The sequence below is a fragment of the Octopus sinensis genome, linkage group LG3, assembly GCF_006345805.1.
Source record: "Octopus sinensis linkage group LG3, ASM634580v1, whole genome shotgun sequence".
Lineage (NCBI taxonomy): Eukaryota > Metazoa > Mollusca > Cephalopoda > Octopoda > Octopodidae > Octopus > Octopus sinensis.
Window position 1 is genome coordinate 117,153,448 of NC_042999.1, and position 27,924 is coordinate 117,181,371.

The following is a 27,924-nucleotide window of genomic DNA, read 5'->3' on the forward strand; positions in this document are numbered from 1 at the left end:
ACGTTTTTTTGTTGGTGTAATTCGATTAATCTGTGGTGCTCCGTAATGATTATTAAAAAGAGAGTGTACAGAATTCTTTCATTTCAGTTCATACATTGAATTTCTTTTCACTAGAAGCAAGCCTGCCTCACACACATAAATACCTCTATATTGACATGCATATAATAAAAGAAGAATGTTTTCACACAATGCATGAAAATACTGCCAGTTCATCTACACAATAGGTCCCCAACTTGATAATCACCCCACCAAACCTTGGAAATAGAGCTCATAAAGTTTCATTTTAAAAGTTTGCTGGGACTAAAATGTAAAGAGCTTTATATTTCCACAGAAAATGCTGCTCCACTTTATTGCAAAAGAACTTGGGAACAGGAAGCCACTCAGCTTCTCTGTTGAATGTGTTGCTCCCTCAGAGACAATACCCAACAGGAAGAGATTTTCCTGCAATGACTTCTTACCAACACTCAAATTATTTTAACTTCCACTAAAGGCACTGATTCAGTTGAACAAACCACAGATCAAATCGTGGAAGTCTCTTCACCAGAATCAACTGTGGCATAGGTCATGGCCGATGCACCTGCTTGTCTAACACACGGTCCAAAAGTTGGTGGCTCTTTGAACTCAGATGGCTGCCTGCAGATATAGGTGCTCTCCTCTCAGTTTCATCTAGATAAGATTGCAAAGTCTTCTATTTATAGTAATGATCACAGTAATAGCTGTCTTCGTAGTTCTAGTTCCTCAATACCACCTGGTCAGAGTTGGTACCATTATTGGTTTGGTAAAGATGTGTGCAGCTGCAGCTAACCTTACTCTTCCACTGATGGCTCTCTTCTGGAAAATACCAGGAAAATACTTGATTAAGAAGTTTGTTATTTTACCAGCTTCTTTTGAAGTAGAGGCAATACTACTTTAGTGTTTTGCTGTTTCTATGTGTTGCTTGATATCTGACTTCTTGCTATGTTCAATACTGAAAGTGCAATCACATAGACCACAGTTTGCTTCAAAACAGCTTGTGCTCTGTTTGATAAACGGTCATTCGCTGGAATATTCATCACTTACGTTTACACTTACGTTTACACTTACGTTTACACTTACGTTTTGGCATCTAGGGACGGATGGATTAGTTTTTAAATTAGAAAGATAGTGGGCCGTGGCGATTAGTAACAACACACTTTGTAAACAGTATCAAGTTGGAAACATCAGTTTTGTGTAAACTTTTGGCGACACTAGTTTCCTCGTTACATTTAGGTTATTTTCATCAAGAGAATATGCAACAAGAATTTACTTATAAAATTACAACTAAGAACCGTAAGAAGGTAGTAAAACTAGATCTTTATTAGGAAATTTGAAAATGAACTAAATACAGGACGTTTGGGGTGTCCCTGAAAGGTCAGTACGGACGGGACAAAATTATCAAATATGGGACATGTCCCGTATATAAGGGACGTCTAGCAACCCTAGCTTTGGGCATAATATAATTAGTCCATCTTTTTTTTCCTTTAGATAAGTGTGGGTTTCCGATAACTTTATTCATATCAAGCATTATAAAGAAGATACAAGACTGGAAAATTTTGGGAGTAAACAATTCAAATATATTTTATACAGTAATGTTTTTAAGTGCTCGCGTACAGACATGAGAGGGAGAGGGAGAGAGAGAACAGGATACTGACTTTGAGAGTCTTTGTGTTCCAGTTAGATATAATCTAATTTAAAAGAAAAGCCTACTTTTTGACATGTTGTTTACCCTTAGTAGATTAGAGTTATCTACCTTGGCTGTCACTGCGATATCTATTACGACTCCGTCACTCAGCGGTACAGCATGCTTTCCAACATCTGCAGAATCCAGGCTCGAAGCCTAAGCCTATCTACTATGAACCGCATTAAACATGTAACTGTAATTGGCGGAGGGTTGATGGGAAGTGGAATTGCACAGGTATGTTTACAAAATATATTTTTGGAGGTCAGAAATTCCCGTTATGAAGGTTGTGGCATTTGTTCTTCACCCAACAAAGATTTTGTTTATTATATTTATAATACAGTAATAAGAGTTTTAACACGTTGAAAGCTTAAGCGGATCTCTACTTCGCTTTCGGCATCTATTAACAACTATATGTATTGTCAATCGCTCGCCAAGTTGTAAATAGGTTGTAACTAGTAAAGGATTCTTCGTCGATAGTAGGTTGCTGAATTCTGATCCTTAATGTGCATATTTTCTCAATAATGGAAATCCTCTCTCTTGAACTCATCAGGGCTAGTTAATTATATATTGTTGTTTTGTCGCTGTGTACACAAGTTAACGCTTCTTAAACGTGCATGAGTTTTAACACACATGCACACAGACGGTCTCGCCCCTCGTTCTTGTACAGTTCTGTCTGTCTTAACGGACACACACACACTTTAAATAATTGTGTGTGATTTGAGGGTGATTTTCAGCAGTGAAGCAACTACATAAAATCACCTTCGATTCGATCCCCAAGTAAAAGGCTTGTTGTAAGAGATAGAAATAGTTTATCAGTTTCGTTAAATATCATAAAATTTCTAACAACAACAACAGTAAAAATATAGGTTTCTGATTTAGGCACAAATGCAACAGTTTTGAAAGGAATGAGTTAATCAATACTATCGATCCCAGCAGCAGACTGGTACTTTATTTTTATTGACCCTAGAAGGACGAAAGACAAAGTTAACTTAAGTGGGATTTGAAGTTGGAATGTAAAAAGCTGGAGGAAATACTACAAACGATTTTCTCTGGTGCTCGAACAATTCTGCACAAATCTTTCTTAAATAGCCCGTCTTTCGTCACCTCTAGGTTTATATATGTGCTGCATTAAAAAAAAATAATCTAAAATCGTTTCACCCTTTATTTAACTACAGTTTAGCTAATTTAATAATAACATGTCTGAATATGATACATGTATAATACAAAATCATTTTAAAATACAAATCCCAAACTGAAAGAAATACACACTTGAGTGAAGTAAAAAACAAAGGGGCAGGGAAAGAAGGTGAATGAAAAAGAAAAAAAAAACATCAATTCGATACTAAGTGCTTCAACAGGTCACATACGACAAAGTTCAATGGAACCTACTGAAGGAAACAAACGTGCTTGTGGCATTGCTGCGGTCGTTGACAAAGCTAAGATGTTGGAACAGCCAAGCACCTGTCACCTCAGTAAGGCGACTCACCAACGATGACAATAACTTCACTGTTTGCTGTGCTGCCCCTCCAAATGTCTCAAATGCCACAGGCTGGAAGAAATGATTCATTGACAAGTCCTGATACTTTACTCGGATCGATTCTGTCATATTTTCTCTTCTGTAAACTTGGAGTCTTGTGTCGTTTTAATTTATGAAAAGAACCCCATTATTATTGCATTACGATAGGCAGAATTTTTCATAGTAGCTTGTTCAATAACTTCCTATTAATTCTTTCCAGACACTACCACTTTGATAACATAATGTAAATCCAGAAAGTGAGCATGACTTTAAAAAAAATAACACAAAAAATATAAAGTGCATTTTATAATAGTTTGACAGTGTTGGATTGTTTGATATTCTGATGTAGGTTTTGTAGAAATTATGAATTTAGTACTTGGATTGGTGTGTAATCATAGGTTTGACAGCAATCACACAAACTTAAAAGAAGTAGAAAATAATTTCTTCATATGCCCCACACTACTATTCTGTAGCTAATAAAAAAGATATAAAACATGGCACAAAAATTAAAACTGCTTCCTGTGAATGTTGTACTTTGATTCCTTAATACAAGTGAGGGAAGAGAATAAGTCAACATAATTCATGTGAAGGAAAATAAAAGAAACTATAATACTAGTGCTTGTCAGAAGGAGGTGCATTTTATATAATTGCAGCTAAGATATATAAATATATATCATCATCATCATCGTCATCAACATTTAACGTCCATTTTCCATGCCTGCATGGGTTGAATGGCATGACAGGAACTGGCAATTCCATGTGCTACACCAGGTTTCCTCAGCCTAGTGGCATAATTAAGAGGTGCAAGCCATGGCTATGCAGTTAAGAAATTTGTTTCTCATTTACATGATTTTGTGTTTAGTTCCGCTGTATAACACCCTCACTAAGTGTTTTCTATAGCCTTGGGATGACCAAAGCCTTGTGAGTGGATTTGGTAAATGGAAACTGAAAGAAACAAGTTTTTTTTATCACTACCATAATGGTATCTGTTCCTCAAAACTGATTGGTCTTGTACCACACCACCACACAAGCAACCCCAACCTACCCATCTCTCTACCTTTTTTATTACCCTTGATGCATCCAAATGCTCTGACCCTGCACTAACCACCATGTCCAGTCCTTTCTCCTCAGAATATCGGCCTACATACATATGTACGTACGTACATACATACATATATACATACATACAGACACACAGACAGACAGCTACAACAAACTTTCAGAGTAAAGAGTCAGTTACATATATAGTTGCATGTATCGCATTTCCTTCTTAATTTATCATGTTTAAATTTATATCTAAACTTTTAGATACTTGAAATTTTATTGAATTTTTAGAAGCTCACCTTATCTTCTCTAATTTCAGGTTGCTGCCACTACTGGACACAGTGTTACCCTCATTGACCAGAAGGATGAGTTGCTTGCTAAATCAACTGCTGGTATCGAAAAGAGCTTGGCCAGAGTGGCAAAGAAAAAGTTTTCTGATGACCCTGAGGTTAGAAGAGCTGTAATAGTTATCTGTTTATTATATTTGCTTAATTAGTTGGTTGGTTAATTTTGTCATTTCCTTAAGTTTCAACACCAGGAAGTATTGTGTACTTTTTTAATTCTGATATTTTACTTCCATTCATCTCAGTTCTCTTGTGGTATTTGGAAATCATGCCAACTGGAATATCATAGATTGTACATAGTATTTAGTTGTCATTGATGATGATGATGACCATGATAATGATGGCAATGATGTTGATAATGTATTCTTTAGGGCCTCCATCGGTCATGGCTGACCATGGATGATGTCATCCCTCTGTTGAGTTGTCTATTCAGTTTTTGCAACGCCTCCTGTAGCTGTAGAGACCGATGCGAGAGTGGCAGTCTCGTTTGCAGAGGTTACACCTATACGTTGAATCTGGTCTGTTGGCTGTCATTTATTTTCTGCAAGCTCTACCACTGATGAGAAGGTTCAGCAAGCTGGTAATGGTGAACTGGCGAGTTAACACCAATGAGGTAGCTTTTTCTCTGCAGATTAGTCATGGTTCTGCCTATCAAATCATCCATGATAAGCTCAGTTGCCATAAAATCTGGGCAAAATGGGTGCCAAGAGAGCTTACTACGGAACTCTAGTGCAAACATCTTGAAGTCTGCCAGTGTTTACTCGATTGCTACAACAATGAGGGTGAGTAATTTTTGAGCAGAATAGTCACAGGAGATGAAACCTGGGCCCATCATTATTAGATATAATCCAAAAGAGTAAACACCTTGGCTTGCCAGTGACAAAGAAATTCAAGACTTGGTCTTCCTTGGGAAAGGTGATGCTGACCCTTTTTTTGGGACTCAAAAGGCCTATACTGGCAGACTACCTGGAGAAGGGGTGTACGATCAACTGTGCAAGATACAATGCTTTGCTGGCCAACAAACCGAAGCCAGCAATTTGCACCAAACTCCGAAGCTTATTGTCAAAGAAATTTTTCTTGTTGCATCACAATGCACGGCCACCCAGACCATTGAAACCATCAATCAATTGGGTTTTGAGGGGCTGGAACACCCTGTCTACAGCCCAGATCTCACCCCTTTCAATTATCATATCTTTGGATTGCTCAAAGATAGTTTATGAGGTCGTTGATTTCCTACGGATGAAAATGTGAAGAAAGTGGTGCATAAATGGTTGCACGACCAGTCGAAAACCTTCTTGGAGTGAATATGCAAGCCTGCGAACCACTGGACTAAGTGCATCAAAAAGGAGGGAGACTATATAGAAAAATGACATACTTGTTTATCCCTTACTTTTGTGTATAATTTTTGATTCTCCCTCATATGTATATTATTGAATGCACATACTCAACATATGTCTTTCACTTGTTCACCAGCATGCTGCAGTTTAGTGCAGTGGGGATGACTCCCTTACAACTTGCCCTTATCCCATTCTATGACTCAGGTGTTTTAATACCCAGTTCTTTGAGGGTGTCATCCCCACTACGCTAAATTGCAGCATGCCAGTGAACAAGCAAAACAAATACATTGTGTGTGGTCAATAATATTTATGACACTAGCACTGCTTCTAATTCATAACTGAATATATATATATATATATATATATATATATATATATATATATATAATGATAATACATAATTATTTGACTCCTATATTTGATCAATTTATAAATTTTTATAAATTGATAAAAAAAAAATTATTAATGCAAAGATTTTTCATAAATCAATAAGAGAAGGTAATTAAAATAAACAAAACAAATCTTTTGCAGGGTGGCAAGAAGTTTATATCAGACATCATGTCTCGTATCAGCACTCACACAAATCCTATTCCTGTTATGAAAGATACGGATCTTGTTATTGAGGCTATTATAGAAAATATTGGCATCAAGCAGAAACTGTTTGCAGAACTCGATGCAGCAGCACCACAGTAAGTTGTGTTTCAGTTTTTTACTTTCATTTATATTCTTTTTTGATTTCTTTACATCCATTTTTCTCAAATTAGTTTCATATTGCTGTGAAGCTCCTAACCATGAAGGTTCAAGTAAAATCTGTTCCTATATATATATATATATATATATATATATATATATATGCCCTCCCCCACCACCATTATGTGTGTCTCTCCCTCCTACCCCTCCTCCTCACATGCTTTCACTGTGTATTACCCCCCCACCACCACCAAGACAAGCAGCTAGCACCGCAGCTCATCAACCGCCCCACCTATACTACGTTTCTTCCTGTTGAATCTGTCACTGCCTCAACCGGCTATCTCCTTCCAGTCCCCTCCCCCACTCGTGATGTCCTACGTTTTATTTCCTACGAACCTGCATCAACCCTAGCTGTCATCGTTCCTCCTTACCCCAACCCTCCCCACTGGTGCTTCCCTATATTACCTGCACCCCCAAAAAGCACCATCCGAACGTGGCCGATGCCAGCGCCGCCCTGGCTGGCTTCCGTGCCGCTGGCATGTTAAAAGCTCAAACCGATCGTGACCGATGCCAGACCCACCCTGGCACCTGTGCAGGTGGCACGTAAAAAGCACCCACTACACTCGCGGAGTGGTTGGCGTTAGGAAGGGCATCCAGCCGTAGAAACTCTGCCAGATCAGACTGGAGCCTGGTGCAGCCTCCTGGCTTCCCAGACCCCGGTTGAACCGTCCAACCCGTGCTAGCGCGGAAAGCGGACGTTAAACGATGATGATGATATATATATATATATATATATATATATATATATATATATCTTATCTTTCTTTTACCTGTTTCAGTTATTGGACTGTAACTGTGCTCGGGCACCACTTTAAAAGTTTTAGTTGAACAAATTGATAACAGTACTTACTAAGTTTGGTACTTATTCTATAGGTCTCTTTCACTGAACTGCTGAGTTAAGGTGACATAAACAAACCAACACCAGTTGTCAAGTTGTAGTGGGGCACAAACACAACATGCACATACACATATATGTTAGTCAGAGAAGAAATGCTTATAATCATGACCTTTGCATGCTCTCATAGGCTGGTGAGATTAGTGCAGTTGATGTTCAGTTAGATCTATTGGTGAATGCTTGCAGAAAAGTATGGGCAAGAAAAGAACTGCAAAGTGAAACATAGTGAGAATGGCAGGTGTTCCAGAGCAGTGCCATGTTAAAGTATAAAACTAGTGCCTTAGTACATTGTTGCTCTGGAGGATTTTCACTCTTGCTATATCTCACTTAGCAGTTCTTTCTAGGAACCCAGTGCTAACCTCTGTATGCAATGGCGCATACATGTTAGTTAAGCAAGTAAGAGTTCTAGGGCGATAATTGTGTTGAGACAGTCCTGGTCCAGAGTGAAGGGTGGATGTAACTTAGTAGTTCAGAAGCTTTATAATAGTGGTAGAAGAGACAAAGAAAGGAAACTTCACACTGTACCATACTGATGATAGTCTGATATGAACTGAAATATTTCTCTGCTCTAAACCTGTTGTCAGCTGTACAAGCTGAGGGAAACAAAGTTATGTACCTTGCCCAAGAGTACAACACAATAGCTACAGTGTGATTTAAATCTCTGATGATAATTAGTTAGCCACAACTATTAAAAAGGGTAATAGTAGTATGTATATTGTCAGATACTATTTTTTTAGATTGCTTAAATGCTTAATGGGTAAGATTTCACTTGTCTTTACAAATTTACTAATTAAAAAGAACAGTCACATTCCAGGGAGAAAAACTACAAGTAGTTGATAGCTTCCATTACCTAGGTGACCAAGTCAGTTGTCCTGAAAGTGTTGCTGCTAGAATAAGAATAGCCTAGTTCAGAGAGCTCCTACCTCTGCTGATGACAAAGGGCCTTTTACTCAGAGTAAAAGGTAGACTATATGACGCATGTGTACGAACAGCCATGCTACATGGCAGTAAAACATGGGCCGTAACTGCTGAGGACATGTGTAAGCTTGCAAGGAATGAAGCCAGCTTCACATTACACATTGCACATTACACAGAATGACATAACACATCCAGCTCCATTGGATGTGTAATGTCAGTGTGCATAAATGACAGAGTGTAAGCGCCCTGAGAGAAAAGTTGGACTTAGTATCAGATGTGGTGTGCAAGAGAGACGACTGCGCTGGTATGGTCATGTGTTGCGAATGGATGAGAACAGCTGTATGAAAAAGTGTCACATCCTAGCAGTTGAGGGAAACTGTGGAAGAGGTAGACCAGGAAGACCTGGGATGAGGTGGTGAAGCATGACCTTTGAACATTGGGCCTCACCAAGGCAATGACTAGTGACTGAGACCTTTGGAGATATACTGTGCTTGAGAAGACCCGACGAGCCAAGTGAGACCATAACCCATAGCCTGTGCCAGTGGTGTATAACCAGCCCACTTATGAGTACCCTTCATTCATTGGACAATAAACTTTGCTTATGAAGACCTGTTGAGGCAAGTGAAATCAAAATCTCTGACATGGCTGATGACAGTACTGCCTGATTGGCACTTGTGCCAGTAAAACGTTAAAAGCACCATCCGAGCATGATCGTTGCCAGGGTGCTGACTGGCTCCCGTGCCGGTGGCACGTAAAAAGCACCATTCGAGCGTGATTGTTGCCAGTGTCGCCTTACTGGTACATGTGCCAGTGGCACATGAAAAACAACATTCGAACGTGATCATTGCCAGTGCTGCCAGACTGGCTCCCATGCAGGTGGCATGTAAAAAGCACCTTTTGAGCATGGTTGTTGCCAGTACCACCTGACTGGCCTTCGTGTCAGTGGTACGTAAAGGCACCCACTACACTTTTGGAGTGGTTGGCATTAGGAAGGGCATCCAGCTGTAGAAACTTTGCCAGATCAGATTGAAGCCTGGTGCAGACTTCTGGCTTGCCAGTCCTCAGTCAAACTGTCCGACCCATGCCAGCATGGAAAGCGGACGTTAAACAACGATGATGATGATCATGATGATTTTATCAGAATGTTCGAAGAATGTGTTAAAAACAACTGTAGGTAATATGCTAAGTAACTTGACCTTTGGGTTATCAAAGGTGTGACTAGGAATGTTAGCTTAATGATTATATGCTTAGTAGATATAATTATCATATCATTCAGTGTAGTTCAGAAATTTTCCTTTTATCTGTTAGTCTGTAGAAGAAAGGCTTTTTACAGCTACTTTTAAATTGGGAGATGGAGATAGTTATTTCATTTGAACAGTTGCAGATTAATGTTTTGTGAGGGGAAATCAAGGTCAAGGTGAGAGAATGAGTTTTAGCGGTATGTTGTTCTCATGAAGAGTTTAATAAGAAAACCTGGGTTGTATCACAAAGTTTGGGAAGTAAGCACTATAAGAGAAAACTTCTTGCTATGACTATGAACTGTTTTTTATCATTATGACTGAAAAGACAATATTGCTCATGTCCAATTAAGATACTGTTGGATTAAAAGATATACATAATGTTTAGAGTCAAATATCCTGTGTGATGTTTAATTTTAGGTGTGTCTTGTATAAGAAATTAACTATACCTAAGGATTTAAATGTCTGACTTTTTTCATGCTCAGATATACATATTTACTGTATAGTTTCTTATCAACAACATCAAGATGGCAATTTACATATCTCTTGCAGGAATGTGATATTTACCAGTAATACATCGTCTCTTCCTATCAAAGATATTTCTGCTACAACTAAAAGACAGGATCGCTTTGGTGGATTGCATTTCTTTAATCCTGTTCCAATGATGAAACTTCTTGAGGTAAGTTCTGACTAGATGTTTTGTATCTTTTAAAATCTTTAATTTGATTAGTTTGGCTGATAGTCTTTATGTACAAGAATGTTTTTCAGCCAACCAATTGGAGGAATTTCTGGATCAGGAAAACGTTCACTTTAAGAGAGATGCTGCCATTAACAAAACAAAAGTTAGAAAGTACTGCAGTATTAGTAATGAATTACTAAGGGAGACAATCCTTACCTTACCGCAAACCAATGTGAGATGGAGTTACTAGAGGGTTGCGTGACCTGCTAGTTATAACATCACACTCGATGGTCATTGCTAAAGTGCTTTTGATCATAGATCTGCATAATCATAGCTGCTCTGAGATTAAACCTTCTTTTAAGCACTTCAAAACATACCGGTCAGCTCGTAAAATAAATTGCTAGAAAAGGTGTAAGGGCCTGATGTATTATATATTATTCTTTTATTCTTTTACTTGTTTCAGTCATTTGACTGCGTCCATGCTGGAGCACTGCCTTGAAGGGTTTTTAGTTTAAAAAATCAGCCCCAGAACTTATTCTTTAAGCCCAGTACTTATTCTATCAATTTCTTCTGCTGAACTGCCAAGTTGCAGGGACGTAATCACACCCAACATCAGTTATCAAATGCTGATTGGGGGACAAAAAGACAGACAAAAAGACTCATACACATAGATACACACACACACACACACACACACACACACACACACGACTGGCTTCTTTCAGTTTGCATCTACCAAATCCACTCACAAGGCTTTGGTTGTCTTGGAGCTATAGTAGAAGACACTTGCCCAAGGTGCCACGCAATGGGACTGAACCTGGAACCATGTGGTTGGGAAGCAAGCTTCAATTTATTAGAATAAAAATTTATAAATATTTCTATAAAAAGCTTCCAGTTGATTATGACAGTGTAATTAAATAAACTAACAAACACTGAAATTATTGTAATTAATTATTTTTATTCTGTAACTCTGAATAAAAGCTGATTCAGAATGCAGGTGAGTCTTGTCACAGATAATGACTTTATAGTTGGCATGAGACAGTGTACCTGTTCAATGTTATAAAGTGGTTGGATGAAATGATGATGATGATGATGCTAATGACAACGATTGGCTGTTTTCCCTGTTGCTGTGTGTGCCAGATGACAAAGGACTGGGACAGTGCAACTCATCCATGTCAGCATGGAAACAACATACGTAAGATAATAATGACAATGATAAATAGGGTCACTCAAACAGTTACAATTAAACAAGTCCTTTCTAGATGACCATTCCTTTATACACCTTCAGATAACTTTCTTGAAAAAAGCCTCCTTTGGTCTTAAATGCTGTAACATAGCAATTAAGTGGAAAAACTAACAAGAAGTATCAAAGAAGTTTAAACCCTATAATCAACAGTGAATATAGCTAAAATGTAAATACATAAATACACCCACATATATGTGTGTGATCATCATCATCATCGTTTAACGTCCGTTTTCCATGCTGGCATGGGTTGGACGGTTTGACTGAGGTCTGGATAGCCAGCAGCTGCACCAGGCTCCAATCTGATCTGGTAATGTTTCTACAGCTGGATGCCCTTCCTAATACAAACCACTCTGAGAGTGTAGTGGGTGCTTTTTATGTGCCACCAGCACAGGAGCCAGTCAGGTGGGCTTGGCATTGATCGTGTTTGGAGAGTGTTTTTTACATGCCACCTGGACAGGAGCCAGTCAGGAGGGACTGGCATTGGCCATGTTTGGATGATGCTTTTTACATGCCACCAGCACGGGAGCCAGTCAAGTGGTCTTGGCATCAATCATGTTTGGATAGTGCTTTTTACATGCTACCGGCATAGTAGCCAGTCAGCAGGTACTGGTATTGGCATGTTTGGATGGTGCTTTTTATATGCTACCAGAATGGGAGCCAATCGGCAGGCACTGACCACAGCTATGGTTTTGGTTTTATTTGACTCTACAGGTCTTCTCAAGCATATCATATCACCTGATGCATCAAGGGTACTCTTAAATGCGCCGAACATGCAACACTGGCATCGGCCATGGCTGCAATCTCACTTTAGTTGCTGAGTTTTCTCAATCACAGCATATTTCCAAAGGTCTCAGTCTCCTGTCATTGCTTCTGTGAGGCCCATTGTTCGAAGGTCATGCTTTGCTATCTCATCCCATGTCTTTCTGGGTCTATACACACACACACACACATACACATCATTATTATTGATATCATTGTTATTAAGGTGGCAAGGTGAGAGCATCATTAGCACATTGGACGAAATGTTTAGTGGCATTATTTCTTCTGGTTTTACATTCTGACTTCAAATTCTGCTGAGGTCAACTTTGCCTTCCATTCTTTTGGGATCAATAAAATAAATATAAAATCAATATAATCAAGAAGCCCACTCTCCACATAATTTCAGGCCATGTGCCTATTGTAGAAAGGATTGCTATTATTATTTAGGCAGCAAGCTGGCACAATTTTTAGCATATTGGACAAAACGATTAGCAGCCTGGTTCTATGTTCTGAGTTCAAATGCTACTGAGGTTGATTTTGCTGTTCATCTTTTCAGGGTTGATTAAATAAGTGCCAGTTGAGAACCAGGGTTGATGTAACTGTCTAACCCTTCCCACTAAAATTTCAGGCTTTGTGTGTCTCCCTCACATACCTGTCTGCACATATCTACCATATCCACCTAACCACTCCAATTTCTCTCACCATCACTTATCCATCTCTAAACATTTCTCCTCATATACTGATGAAACATTCCCCTCTAACCCATTTATATCCCCACCCCCTGTTATGTTCCATTTATATTCCCCTCCAACTGCATCTCCAATACCATCTATTTCTCTCTCTCTCTCTTTCTTTCTCACTCTGGCTGTCTTTCTCTATCTTTTTCTGTAACCCTATCTCCCCTTCCACTCCTTTCTTTTCATACTGGGTTAACCAAGCATCTCCTCTATAGTAATGCACCCATCTCTATCTCTAGTATTCTCTAACCTCTTCTCATGGTACCACTCCCTCTTCAAGCTGACAGGTTTTTATTTTGCAACCTTGCTTGTACTGGTGCCATGTAAAAGGCACCCAGCACACTGTAAAGTAATTAGCATTAGGAAGGGTATCCAACCTTAGAATCCAAGCCAAAGCAGACAATAGAGCCTGGTGCAGCTCTCTAGCTTACCAGCTCCTCTCTAACTGTCCAGCCCATTCCAGCATGGAAGACTGACATTAAATGATGATGATGATGGTGGTAGTGGCGAAGGTGGTGATTGTGATGATGAAGATGATGGTCAACATCATCATCACCATCATTACTCTCTGACTGGTATATCTAGTCATTGGGATGACACTCTAAATACTTTGGCAGTCAGCAAATACCACTGGTTGCTGGTGACTGTCACCTGTAGAAGAGCTGTGATGTTGAGGTTTGTCCATTACTTGACGTTGCCAGACAAAGATAATTTTTAAAAATCTCTTCTTCACGCTCTGTGAATTGAGCTTAAGTGAATGGTTTTTGGCCTGGGTGTTGTGTTAGGATACACGACCATAGCAGGTGAGCTTTGAACATTTCATTGTATTAAAGTGTTTTGTGTTTGGTTGCACACTTAGTTACTTGTTGCATGACAAAGTTGTTTGCCTTGTTCTGTGAAAGAGATGTGTTGCAGCCTTCTCAAACACTTGTACTCCAACATCAGCTTTGCCATCACTCTCTCTCTCGTCCTCCCTCTCCCCCCTCTCTCTCTGTATGTGTGCTTGTTATTCTAATTATTCTATTACCTGTTTATTCTCATTTGAAATATTTGCAGGAAGGTAGGGGAGTTTGTTTATAGATCATTACCTCCCTTTATACTGACTATTTATATATATATATATATATATATATATATATAATAAATATTAGGGAATAAATCCAAATTTACAGGGAAAAAATCAGATTTAGGATTAAATCCAATTTTATAGTAAAATATTATAAAATATTATTAGAGACAAAACCACTATTTTGCAAAACAAACAAGGAAAGACTTAATCAATACATAAAATTTTAATAAATAGTCAAAAAAACCGCCACTACAATTGTTTCTTGTCTTGATCGACAATCTTCAGGTGGACTTCCAGTTTCAAATTATGAAATTTGAAACTGACTTGTAAATTGGAAGTCCACCTGAAGATTGTCGATCAAGACAAGAAACAATTGTAGTGGCGGTTTTTTTGACTATTTATTAAAATTTTATGTATTGATTAAGTCTTTCCTTGTTTGTTTTGCAAAATAGTGGTTTTGTCTCTAATAATATTTTATATATATATATATATATATACACACATACATACACACACACACACATATATACATCATCATCATCATCGTTTAACGTCCGTTTTCCATGCTAGCATGGGTTGGACAGTTCAACCAGCTCCTGTGAAGCCAGGATGCTGCGCCAGGCTCCAGTCTGATCTGGCAGTGTTTCTACAGCTGGATGCCCTTCCTAACGCTCATGGCTTCCCAGACCCCGGTCGAACCATCCAACCCGTATATATATATATATATATACATATATTATTAGGAAGCTTGCCTTCCAGCCACATGGTTTAGGGTTCTGTCCCACTGTGTGGCATCTTGAGTAAGTGTCTTCTGCTATAGCCTCAGGCCAACCGAAGCCTTGTGATTGATTTTGGTACGCAGATGTTACCATCATGAGTGTAAGTGCTTGTGCCTCCTAACAGGGTGGGGAAAAGATATATATATTCCTCTTTCATACATTAACTAAAAGCATGTATGTTTGAAAAAGTTTATCGAAAGCGCTCATACAATAGGGAAAAAAATTTTTCCAAAATAGGTTAGTAACATCCTGATAAAAGATTTTACTACTTTAAAAAAAAAAAAATTCTTTTTAAATATCCATTTTATACTAAAAATATATTAAGTAATTTTTCACAAAGACTTTCAAATATATCATCATCATCATCATCATCATTTAACGTCCGTTTTTTCATGCCAGCATGGGTTGGACGGTTTGACTGAGGTCTGGTGAGCCAGAAGGCTGCACTAGGCTCCAATCTAATCTGACAAAGTTTCTACAGCTGGATGCCCTTCTTAATGCCAACCACTCCGAGAGTGTAGTGGGTGCATTTATGTGCCACCGGCACGAGGGTCAGTCAGGCGTACTGGCATCGACCACGCTCAAATGGTGCTTTTTACATGCCACCTGCAAAGGATCCAGTCCAGCAGCACTGGCAACAACCACACTCGGAGATCAACCTTTGCCATCTTGAAGTCTGTTTCTTTAGTACACTTCCGCCTTGTCCAAAAATTCCCCTTCCGGTCAACTTATACTTAAAAGGCCACCCCACACGTGCTCTATCTCATTCACCTAGCAGCTATATCCTGAGTACAGATAAGTTGAAAACTTATTTTCACTTCTCGACCAATCATACTACACTCAAAACATGTTTTTATCTATCTATCTATTTTATCTACTTACTAATTACTAATACGCTTAAGCATTCCCTAAGTCCTCTCATCATTAAGTATTCCCTAATTCCTCTCATCATTATGTGCCGATAATTTCTCCATTTCTCCACCGTCCCTTTATTAATTTTGCCCGTCCAAGTCCTCGCTCTCTCGTCTATCAACCTTCGCGTATTCGCGGTGCACCCGCCCTGCCCACCCCCACCACTTATACCGGATATCTCTATATTTTTGCTCCATCTATACCGGATGTCGCTTCTCCCACCACCATTATAGGTGTCTACTCTTCGAACCCCCCCCTTCAATACGCTATTTCACCATGCATTACCCCTCTCGTGATATCCTACGTTCTACTTGTCTAGAACCTGTCATCGTTTCTCTGAACACCCCTCCCCACTGGTGCTCCTCTATATTTCTGCCCCCCCCCACATAAAGAGCACCATCCGAACGTGGCCGATGCCAGCACCGCCCCGACTGGCTTCTGTGCAGGTGGCACATAAAAAGCACCAACCAACCGTGGCCGATGCCAGACCCCTCTGGCACCTGTGCAGGTGGCACGTAAAAAGCACCCACTACACTCGCGGAGTGGTTGGCGTTAGGAAGGGCATCCAGCTGTAGAAACACTGCCAGACCAGACTGGAGCCTGGGGCAGCCCCTGGCTTCCCAGACCCCGGTCGAAACCGTCCAACCCGTGCTAGCGCGGAAAACGGATGTTAAACGATGATGATGATGATGATATATCATTAGAGTGATACCTATTGCTTTGTAGGTTTGTCCAGGATGTAAGAAAATAAGTTTACCATTGCTAATAGTGTTTAAACATGCTTCTTTTTTTTCATTAGTATCTGTAGTACAGTATCTTAACCCTTTTGAATTTTACATTTCCATGGAATTACACTGTTACGTGTGTTTTGATAAATTTTGGGGATAAGAATCTGGTGGGATTTAGTCACTATTAATTTTAGGTTTGGTGTTCTTATGTAAAATATTGATACAAGGTTTTAATTCAATTTAAATATGGTCACTTTAAAGTTTTGAATTTTAGAAACTGCAGCATTCTTATTTGTCCCAGCATTGAAAGTAAAGGGTAATATAACAATAATAATAATCCTTTCTATTATAGGCACAAGGCCTGAAATTTGGTGGGAGTGGACTAGTTTATCACATCGATACTAGTACTCATTTGGGTACTTATTTCATTAACCCCAAGGATGAAAGGCAAAGTTGACTTTGGTGGAATTTGAACTCAGAATGTAAGATGGACAAAATGCTGTTAAGCATATTGCCCAGCATGAAATGATAAAATAATAATAACAATCCTTTCTACTAAAGGCACAAGGCCTGAAATTTGGGAGGAGGGTCTAGTCGATTGCATTGAGCCCAGTGTTTCACTGGTACTTAATTTATCGACCCTGAAAGAATGAAAGGCAATGCTGACCTTGATAGAGTTTGAATTCAGAATGTAGCTGCAGACGAAATACCAGTGAGCATTTTGTCTGGCATGCTAACAAATCTCTCAGGTCGGCACCTTAATAATAATAATATAATAATAATAATAATGGTTTAAAATTTTGCCACAAGGGCAGCAATTTTGGTGGAGGGCATGAATTGATTACATCAACCCCCCCCCCCCAGTGTTCAACTGGTACTTATTTTACTGACACCCCAAAAGGATGAAAGGCAAAGTCAACCTCAATGGAATTTGAACTCAGAACATAGTGACAGACAAAATTCTGCTAAGCATTTCGCCCAACCTGCTAATGATTCCACCATCTCACTGCCTTAATAATAATAATAATAATAATAATAATAATAATAATAATAATAATGAAAATAATGATAATAATAATAATAATTGCTTCTAATTTTGGCTCAGGGCCACCAATTTTAGGGGGACAGGGATAATCAATTACATTATATATATGTATATATATATATATATATATATGACCTATACTGTGAGTAAATTGTGGAGAGATATTCTTTTAAATTCAGTAAGTGCTGATTATTTTTTGATGACTGCACTTGACGTGGAAAATCATTAGACTCCATTTAGTTCTTTTGTATAAAGGGAGATAAATTTTGATTGCTGATATGCTAGAATGATATTTTGAAACGCCACTTGGTTGATGAATAAGTGGATGAGAGTGTATTTAACCCTTTTGTTACCAGCCCTGCTGAAACCGGCTCTGGCTCTGAGTACAAATGTCTTGTTTTCATAAGTTTTGAATTAAAATCTTCCACCAAACCTTAGTCACAATTTATGTTCCTAACACTAGCATAATGATAATCAAGTAATTTTACTAAATTCTTTGTTATATTTAAAGTAATTGAAAGAAACACAGAGCATCCCAAAATAAATACAGTTACGAAAGGGTTAATATAGGAAACATTAAGAAAAAAATGGTTAATGACAACTAATATTATTTTTCCATATTTCTGGTAAACTATTTCTGGTTGGAAAGCAAACTTCTGACCATACAGCCACATAAATATTATTGTACCTTTATAATTTTACTGTTCCAGGTATTATGCATTAAATATGCCAACACTCACTCACCTGCTGTTTATGATGCCGAGTGTGTCCTTGGATTATTTAATTTCTGAACAGTTGTATTGTTTTTTTTATCAACAAACACACATATCTTTATATTTACGTAGTGATTTGTCTATTACAATGTTGGTGTGTATGTATGTGGCTAAATGTCTCTGATGAGTTCAGTATAATACTGAATCTTAATCAGAGTTGTCTTTTTTACTTATGGGGAAAAGTGCAAATATAATATTAGTCATTAACAAAATATTCTCCCCTGAAACATTTTATTGTACTTCAGATGTCTAATGTGTCACACATTAAATAGTCTGACTGATATATTTACTGCACAACTGTCATTTTGCTGTAAATAAAGTGTTATCTTATATATAAGTGCTACAGACATTGGAGCACAATGTCCCAGTTGATCCAGAATGAAAGTTCAGGTGGCTGAGTGCTCCACAGAAAATGCATACCCTTAATGTAGTTCTCAGGGAGATTCAGTGTGATACAGAATGTGACAAGTCTGGTCCTTTTAATTACGAGGCAACTCACTTTTGCCAGCTGAGTGGACTGGAACAGTGTGAAATATGCCACTGGGTATCAAACCCACGACCTGGTAACCATGAGCTGAATACCCTAACCACTAAGCCATGTACCTTCACATAATTCTGATTTAGAGAAGTTTAAATTCACTCTACAACCTTGTGAATAATACTGAATTCTTACTAACTCTTAACTTTGTTTTCTTATATAAGGTAATATGAGGAATAAGGGAAGTAACTTTGATGTTTACATATCCTCCTTGGCTGGTGAAATTAAAGTTACAGATATGTAGCTTAAAATTCTATTTAATCATTTAGTATTCAAACTGGCCATATCCAGCCAAAATATTCGATGCATTTTATGTTCAAACTAGCCAGATCCAGCCTCTCACACTTACCCTACAATGTTCTAAAAGTAAGCAATCACATTATGAAAATTTTGAAGCTATAAGATAATCCATAATTAATTCAAGATTGGAGCCTGGTGCAGCTATCTGGTTCACCAGCCCTCAGTCAAAATCGTCCAACCCATGCTAGCATGGAAAGCGGACGTGAAACGACGATGATGTTGATGAATTCAAAACAATATGAATAAATAGACATAACGTTTGATAGAATAATCTGAATGCTAAAGGGTTAAACAAAAAGACCTTAATCTATTTGTAACTTCTTTTGAAGTGGTGTTTCATTAGGATTAAAGAACACCTCTCCAGCTGATTATGGATTCCTGCACAAGTGTGTACCAGGTTTCTCATGGAAGATTAACAGTTGTTCATACATACAAGTTTCCTGTTACTAGGCTGCTGATGGTGTTGAGAAAAGCAATGCTGATATAGCTTGTTTACCAGTGTTGTTGTAGGTGCTGCTGTCAGAATGCAAAAGCTGGAACAGATACTATAAGGCTTACCATCTGATGCTCTAACAGTTCCCAGATTGGTACCTTTCTTAGATGAATTCCGAAAGATGAAAGACACTATTGAATATTTGCTTTGTTAATTGTTTACTACAACTTTGGTGTGTAAGTGTTTGGCTGGTAAGTTCAGTATAATACTGAAACATGTCCAGAGTTGTCTCCTGTACTTACTGGAACAGTTGAAACATAACAGTTGATATCAACTAATGGGATTTCAGCTCAAGGGTACAGAGAGCTGGGAAAAATTTTACTGAGGTTTTTTATCCAATGCTCTTATGATTCTGTAAAATCACCACATAAGTGACACATAGCAATATTGTTTTAGGCCTTTCTCATGATCTGTGTCAAAGCAAAAACTGAGTTCTTAGAATCAGTAAAACACACCAATTTCCAATTTTGTCTCTTTCCTAGTAAAAGATCTTTGTCAGCATTGTTTTCAAAAAGAAGTTAATGGTTGAGTGAAGAAGTAAATAATTTAACTAAGCATTTTAATTAATTTATTTCGACACTGATGTTGTTTAGACTGAAGATGTCCTTGATTAAATAGACTAACGATTAAAGGTATTCTAGTTATGGTAAGCCTGATCTTTTTTGAAACATAGTGTATCTAGAACTACATTGTTCAATGTAACCTTCCATTTTAAAGATGAAAATGTATAATTTGAGAAAGACTTGGTTGCTATTTCTGACAGATTGAGTCATCACATTGAGCTAATTATTAGCTTATATGAATTGTGTTTGAGTGAAACAGATAAAGCAACACTTAAAAGAATTTTATTTAGATATTTATTTTCTACTCTAACTGAAAAATAATCACAGGACTTGGGTTTAAAAAGTTTCATGTCACATTCTAAAATTCAGCATATGCGTGCACATACACACACACATACACACATGGTTCAAATTTCTTCAGCTATGAACATTTTGGACTGAAAGAATCTCGGTTGTATTTTTTATTCGACTAGAGTGAAGTATGCAGTTATTTCCCTTCACACAAATTTACATTGATATAGCTTGTCCCCCCCACACTCTCTCACCACTAGATAAGCTATCGGAAAGTGCAGATGACCCAGTTGATAGTGGTCACCAGCCAAAAGATTAGCAGTCCATCTACTTTGATGAGCACTGCTTTGTATTCATTGCTAACTTAGCAACAATGAAAAATTAATGGCTGTTTATTTTCTTCATTTAAATGTAGCTTAGAAATCGGTCGGATCAAACAGATTGACAGGCTGTATATAAACTACATAAGGATGAAGTCAACAATGGTTCCTCTATAGCATCCCCTCCCTGCTTTTCTCATCACTATGTGCATAATTTTGATCGTAGTTCTGTTAGTTTAAGACTGATCTGAAGTTACACAATAGCTTGGTAGTAAGGTGTATTTATCAGACTGCTCAACCAGGGCTGATGTGGGTTCACACAATAACCCAATAATGAGGTAAATCAAAGTGATGGTTAAATAATCATACAAAACATTGTATTTTATTTATTAACCAGATTGTTACCTGTCGCTTCACTGCTGGTAAAACTATGTTTTAATCATGCACAGCCCTTCATAAATTGTTCAAAGTAAATTTCTTTTTTAAAGTCTGTTTTGCTCTGTCTATATGTTGAAAGATACAGAAACAAACAAAAAAGTGTGCATACACACATGCACATGAGTGAATTTAGTAGACAGAAACTGAAAGAAGCCCATTGTGTGTATGTGTGTATATATACACACACACACACTAGCAAAAATTGTCTGTGAGTGTGCATGCAAGTTTGAAGGTTTATAACTAGAGTTCCACCTAACTGATTTGATTGAAATTTCAGACATGCATTTGGTATGTTCCAAGGCATGTTTTAGTCATAACAACTGCTTTCATTAATGTTCAGTTTTCGCAAAAACTCGATTGATAATTATCGATTTTTTTCACAAAGTCGTCCGATTTCAACCAAACTTGGTACACATTTGTAGTTTGACCCATGGCATCGTGGTACTCAGCAGATGACCAGAAGACTGAAACTGAACTACAGAAGCACAATGAATTTTTCCAGGCCAGCATGCGAAAGACTGTCATGACCTCCTAGTGCAAGTCTTCTGATTGAAGCTTATCAAACTAATGGAACTTCTTAAGGGAGGACAAATATTTGACCCCATTAGATGTGATATGTTTACTGTTGAATGGTAAAAGAAAGGCCTATCACATACTCACATTCTAATCTGGCTCTCCATAAAAATACCTCCCGACGATATTGACAAGATTATCTCTGCCGAGATATCAAACCCATCTACTGACAGTTAATAGTTAAGGCAACCATGATCCATGGGCCATGTGGACACGGATTCAATTTAGGCTCCCCTTGCTTGAGCAACAATATCTGCTGCAAGAAGTTTCCAAAAATATTTCTGAAGGAAACGCAAACTGGCGTTGAGGTGCCAACCTGCAGATGGTGGCTTTACCATGAAAATTGGACAACATGAGGTTGACAACAGATGGGTTGTACCATATTCACTGCTTCTTTCGAAGACGTTTGGTGCCTACATCAATGTGGAGTGTTGCCATTCTGTCAAGTCCATCAAGTATATCTGTAAATATAGAGCTCAGATGCCACTATGTTCAGTCTACAGCTGGAAAACTGCCGTGACATGGTCATACAATACCAAGTTGGCCATTATATTAGCAGTAACAAGGCCTTCTGGTGTATTTTTGGTTTTCCAATATACCAAAGGCACCCACCCATCAAGCAACTTGCAGTTCACCTGGAGAACAGTCAAAAGGTGTACTTTACCAATGCGATTGCTGCCAGAATGGTTGAAGAGCCTTGACAAACTAGTCTCACTGCATTCTTCGCTCTGTGCCGGAATGACCCTTTTGCAAAAACTCTGCTTTATCCCCAGGTTCCGTCCTACTACACATGGACTAAGCAACAATGGGTGTGCAGAAAGTCAGGCCAGCCAGTTGATTGGCAACCTGGTGTAAAGTTTCACAGCTGTCTTAGGAGAATTTACACGGTGCATCCGAGCCAACATGAACGCTTTTATCTTCACCTTCTATTACATGAGGTATGTGGGCCTCAGTCGTTTGATGACTTAAGGACTGTTGATGGCTCAGTTTGCAGTACTTACAGGGAAGCATGCCTCAAGTGCAGTTTGCTGGAAGATGATGCGTAGTGGGAGGCTACGTTATTTGAAGCTGTTGCATCCCAGACACCTAAGCATCTAGGAGCTCTATTTGCTGTAAGCTGCAAATTTGTGAACTGAACAACCCTTTCTCTTTGTGGCTCAAAATTTAAAGATGACTTATCGGAGGACTTCATACATCAGGCGAAGTTGCTTTTTCGTAGGATAGAAAGTATAAGCAATGAGGTATACAATCAAGCCTTGATTGACATTGAAAATACAGTCGCATCACTCAGTGGGAATGACTTGCCCTCATACAGTCTGCCTAAACCGCTGCGTTCAGAGTCAAATTTACTTTCTACAGCTATTTTGCGAGAGACGTCCTATGACACTGTTGCCCTTGCCAATTTCATCCTAGAAACTGAACTAAAGCTTCTTCCTGATCAACAGTATGTTTATAGTATTGTGACTGATCATGTGCGCCACAGGAAAGGTGCTTTGTTTTTTCTTGATGCTCCAGTTAGTAGAGGCAAAATCTTTCTAATGAAGCTCATCCTAGTGAAGATCAGGATGTAAAAGAGCATTGCGGTTGTGGTCGCATCTTCAAGGATTGCTGCAACTTTGCTGCCTGGCAGCAGAACTGCACACTCCACCTTTAAGTTGCCCCTCAATTTAACTAAGTCAGAAACACCTACCTGCAATATAAGCAAGTGCTGAAATGCTATCAACTTATTGTGTGAGAATGAGTGTACAATGGCCCACGAGGGAGCTTTTGACACATTGAACAAAACCCTTCAGGATATCAGGGGTTGTGAAGTCTCCGTGGGAGGTGTTACGCTTTTGCTTTCAGGTAACTTTAGGCAAACTCTTCCTTTTATCCCCAAAGGCACGTGAGGAGATGAGGTTCAAGCATGCCTTAAGTCGTCTCCACTCTGGCGTCATGCTGTACACATGAGCCATGTCAGCAACTGTTAGATGTTAATTTCTATAGACTTTTCAACCCTCCATGGAATTTGTTGTTGGTGGTCATCATCATCATCATCGTTTAGCGTCCGTTTTCCATGCTAGCATGGGTTGAACGGTTCTACTGGGGTCTGTGAAGCCAGAAGGCTTCATCAGGCCCAGTCAAATCTGGCAGTGTTTCTACGGCTGGATGCCCTTCCTAACGCCAACCACTCCGTGAGTGTAGTGGGTGCTTTTTACGTGCCAGGTTAAACATAACTGAATAAGGTTGATCAAACACACATGGACATATTTGCAAAATCAAAAATGAACACAGTACCCATGACTTTCAGAAACATTTTTTCATGTTCAGAATTGCTGAAGCATGGAATAAACTACCTCCATCAGTTGTTAGCTGTTGAGACACTACATCCTTCAAAATTTTCATGCTTCCTGAAATTTACCAACAGTATATCTGATGTCCCCCACCTTTTTATTTTAAAGACTCATTCGCTGATAACTCCCTGTGTATTATTCTATGTACTGTTCATGCACTTTTGACTACTTTTTCTGATGGCTTGTAGTGCAGCTGGGCACTATATAATAACTTCATTGTATATATTCATTTTGAACTTTTGCAATTTGGTTGTTGTTTAGTCTCAGAACAGTCCTGACTAAACAGACCTATGATCAAAGACAATCCCGCTTTGACTATCTTGTCTTTTTCCTATCTGCAAAGATTCCATGATTACATTATCCAGTGTATTTGTTTTAAGATGATAGGTTGTAATTTGAGTGAGATTTTGCTACTATTGTTAGCATGTTGAGTGACCATGTATAGAATCATTCTGGTTTATGGGAAAGGAGGGAAAATGTAGGCAAAATGGATATACTGCCATACCCGTCCAAACTACTTTCTTAAGAAAGCAGTTTAAAGGAAAGAAAATTGGGAAAACAAACCTTTATTCATGGTTTGGGAAATGGGATATAGTCATAGACATTGAATGGAGACAGGTGGATGTATTGAGTCGGTACATTATTTTCGTAATTTTCTCTTTATATACCTACTTCACATTTTGTTTAACCATTTTTCATATTTCTCTTTTATTTATTATATTTCAGGTGGTAAAAACTGATCAGACATCAGATGAAACCTTTCAATCTTTGTTGGATTTTGGTAAGGCCATGAAGAAGACGACTGTGAAATGTAAGGTAAGACCTAGAATATGAAATACATAGGTGTATGTTTGTAGCTGTGGACACCAGACAATAATGTGGGTACTATAGTGTAGCTGTGTGGTAGTGGATGGTGATGTCACCATTTTTACTTTTCATAGACTGAGTGAAGTTAATGTAATGTTCACTTTGAATTCTCTAAGATTAATGGGTTTTTTTTATACCTCTATATCTCAATGAGATTATAATCCAAGCTGTGTCTTCATGAACGACTTCTGCACGTTCTAGTAATTATTTTAAATTAATCTTTGTCTGAAAAATTATGGAAAGGAGATCCCATACATGTTTTCTACATGTAGATATGTTGTAATTCCTATCCTGTAATGAAATATGTGTGATATGGAATTACAGATATACAAAATTTTCCAGTTTTTGTCTTTATATATATATATATATATATATATATATACACATGCACACTTGGAAGTTGATGTAAAAATACAAGATATTTTCAGTGGAAGGAGGTCAGGTTGGCAAAGGGCAACCTCCAAAACAAGGTAAAAAAGGAACACAATTTCCTCACTTACTCTGCTTGTTAATTGAGATGGAAATACCGAAACTGAATATTTTACTCACACTCTGAAAAAGAAAAAAAGCACAAAAAATTAAAATAAAGGAAGAAAGTTAATATAATTTTGTTTTATCTTTCAAGGACACTCCTGGTTTTATTGTCAACAGACTTTTGGTACCTTATCTGATGGAAGCAACTCGTTTGATAGAGAGAGGTAAAATAAATTTCAACTTCTGTTAAAACACCTGTGTCCTTTCCTTTTCTTTGATTCACTGTTAGCCTGATTATACTTATAAATTATAGATTAGCCTAATGTTTCGTTACAAAAGTGAAAGTGAGCTTGTGAGGATTGAAATAGGGACAAAGAAACATTTTTAATAAGATGGTTTTATAGTCGTAGAATTAAAATTGTTTTATAACATTGTAAACATATCCAAGACCATGGTAAAGAAGGAATTTTATGGATGTAAATTCTATTTTGCCTCATCATTTCTCAAAAATGGTGGGTGGGTGGGTAGAGGTAAAATTTTTCTTAATAGCTTGGTGACGATGGTGGAACTAGTATTTGTCAATCTGAGAACCACCAGATTAACTTAATCTTATAGATTTTATCTTTTATCTTCTACTTGTTTTAATCATTGGATTGCAGCCATACTGGGGTGTTCGTCAGGAAGGGTTTTCAACTGCAGTACTTATATTTTTTGTTTTTGAAGTTTAGTACTTATTTTATTGGACTCTTTTGCTGAACGGTTCAGTTACAGGGATGTAAAAAAAAAAAAAACCAACATCTGTATGGTGGTGGGGAACAAACGCAAACACACATATACATATATACACATACATATATATTTACAAACACACACACACACATATATACATATATATATATATGTGTATATATCAATAATAATAAAGGGTAAAATTAATTAATCAGTAATTAATAATCCCACCAAGTAGTGTTCAGCATGTTAAAAGGACCATTTACAGTAAACTTAAACATTACGTTTTATAATTATGAGTATAATTATAATTAGAGTTCAGCAAAAGAAAACAAATAAAATTGCTTTGCCACATACCGAACTTTTAGAAATAGCAGCCAAAGAACTTAGCTATTTCTTCTACTATAAGAAGAATCTCCCAGATAATGTATACTCAAAAACAATTCACGTAGGCATAGGGGAAAAAATAACGAAAATTCACTCGGCATTTGATTACTTGTGGATGCGTTTCTGAGTTAGATAGATATGGAGATGCAAGAATTACATCTTCATTCTACCATTCTCTTCATCAGCACAAAGATTTCAAGATTTTAAAGTAGACAGCACTGAAAAAATTGAACATACCTATTTGATTCAAATAACATCAGACAAACTATATCCAACTCCAATGCCAACAAATTCAAAACATATATATACGAAATAATATATATATGAAATAATACAAAGTACTGGAAAATGAAAGCACAAATCCTAGGCATCTACCAAATTCCCAAATGCATAAATGAAGATATCCAATCAATGTAATTGAATCATATATTTATACACATCAACATAGATAATGCATGTTTAGGTGTAAAGATTCTCCAAGGGTATAAAGAATAAAACCAAGCATACATAAAAATATAGGAGAGATATAAAAGAATATAAAAATATATAAAAGTACATATAAAATCACATATAAATAAGGATTACATGTAAAACGTTATGCATGATAAATATAGCGGGCGCAAAGCGAATGAGAGGTTGATAAATATAGGAATAAAAATGTCAATCTTCAAAATGGCAGGCTGCCTAAATTGTCTAAAATTTCTAATACATCTAAATTATGAGATAAAAGTGACTCAAGATATCAAGGTTAAGAACAGTAAATAAAAAGGATCTGAAAAATAGGAGGGTGTTTTATCTACGGCTGTTTTAAGGGTACATTACCAGTCAGGGTTTAAAAAGTTAAACTTCCATATATGTAATGTCCCCATCATGTTGCATTATCCTTATGGAAATCTGACAGAGATGTGATCTATTGGTTCCATTCCCTTAAGTATAAAAAAAATCTACTAGATTTATACAGTTCAATATTTTGAAGTACTATGCTTCAATCTCCCCTATTCTTCTTAACAAAGCATTAATATTTGCCCGTAATTTTACTAACATCCGTAAGTTGGACATAGATATCATTCTGGCAGTCAGGATGACCTTGATCAATTACAATGATCAAAATTGGGTAAGGGCTTATTCCATGGACCTATTTGACATAACC

General features: G+C 37.7%; 1 protein-coding gene across 1 annotated transcript in view; it reads left to right on the top strand.

Moving 5' to 3' along the window:
- Positions 1 to 1,761: 1,761 nt before the first annotated feature.
- LOC115209747 (hydroxyacyl-coenzyme A dehydrogenase, mitochondrial) overlaps positions 1,762 to 27,924 on the top strand; it is a 36,848-nt gene continuing 10,685 nt past the window's right edge. Inside the window, exons 1-6 of the mRNA XM_029778258.2 lie at positions 1,762 to 1,933; positions 4,579 to 4,707; positions 6,472 to 6,629; positions 10,294 to 10,420; positions 25,044 to 25,133; positions 25,810 to 25,882. Coding sequence (XP_029634118.1) covers positions 1,820 to 1,933; positions 4,579 to 4,707; positions 6,472 to 6,629; positions 10,294 to 10,420; positions 25,044 to 25,133; positions 25,810 to 25,882 — 691 coding nt within the window. The 5' untranslated portion in view covers positions 1,762 to 1,819. The remainder of the gene's footprint in view (positions 1,934 to 4,578; positions 4,708 to 6,471; positions 6,630 to 10,293; positions 10,421 to 25,043; positions 25,134 to 25,809; positions 25,883 to 27,924) is intronic.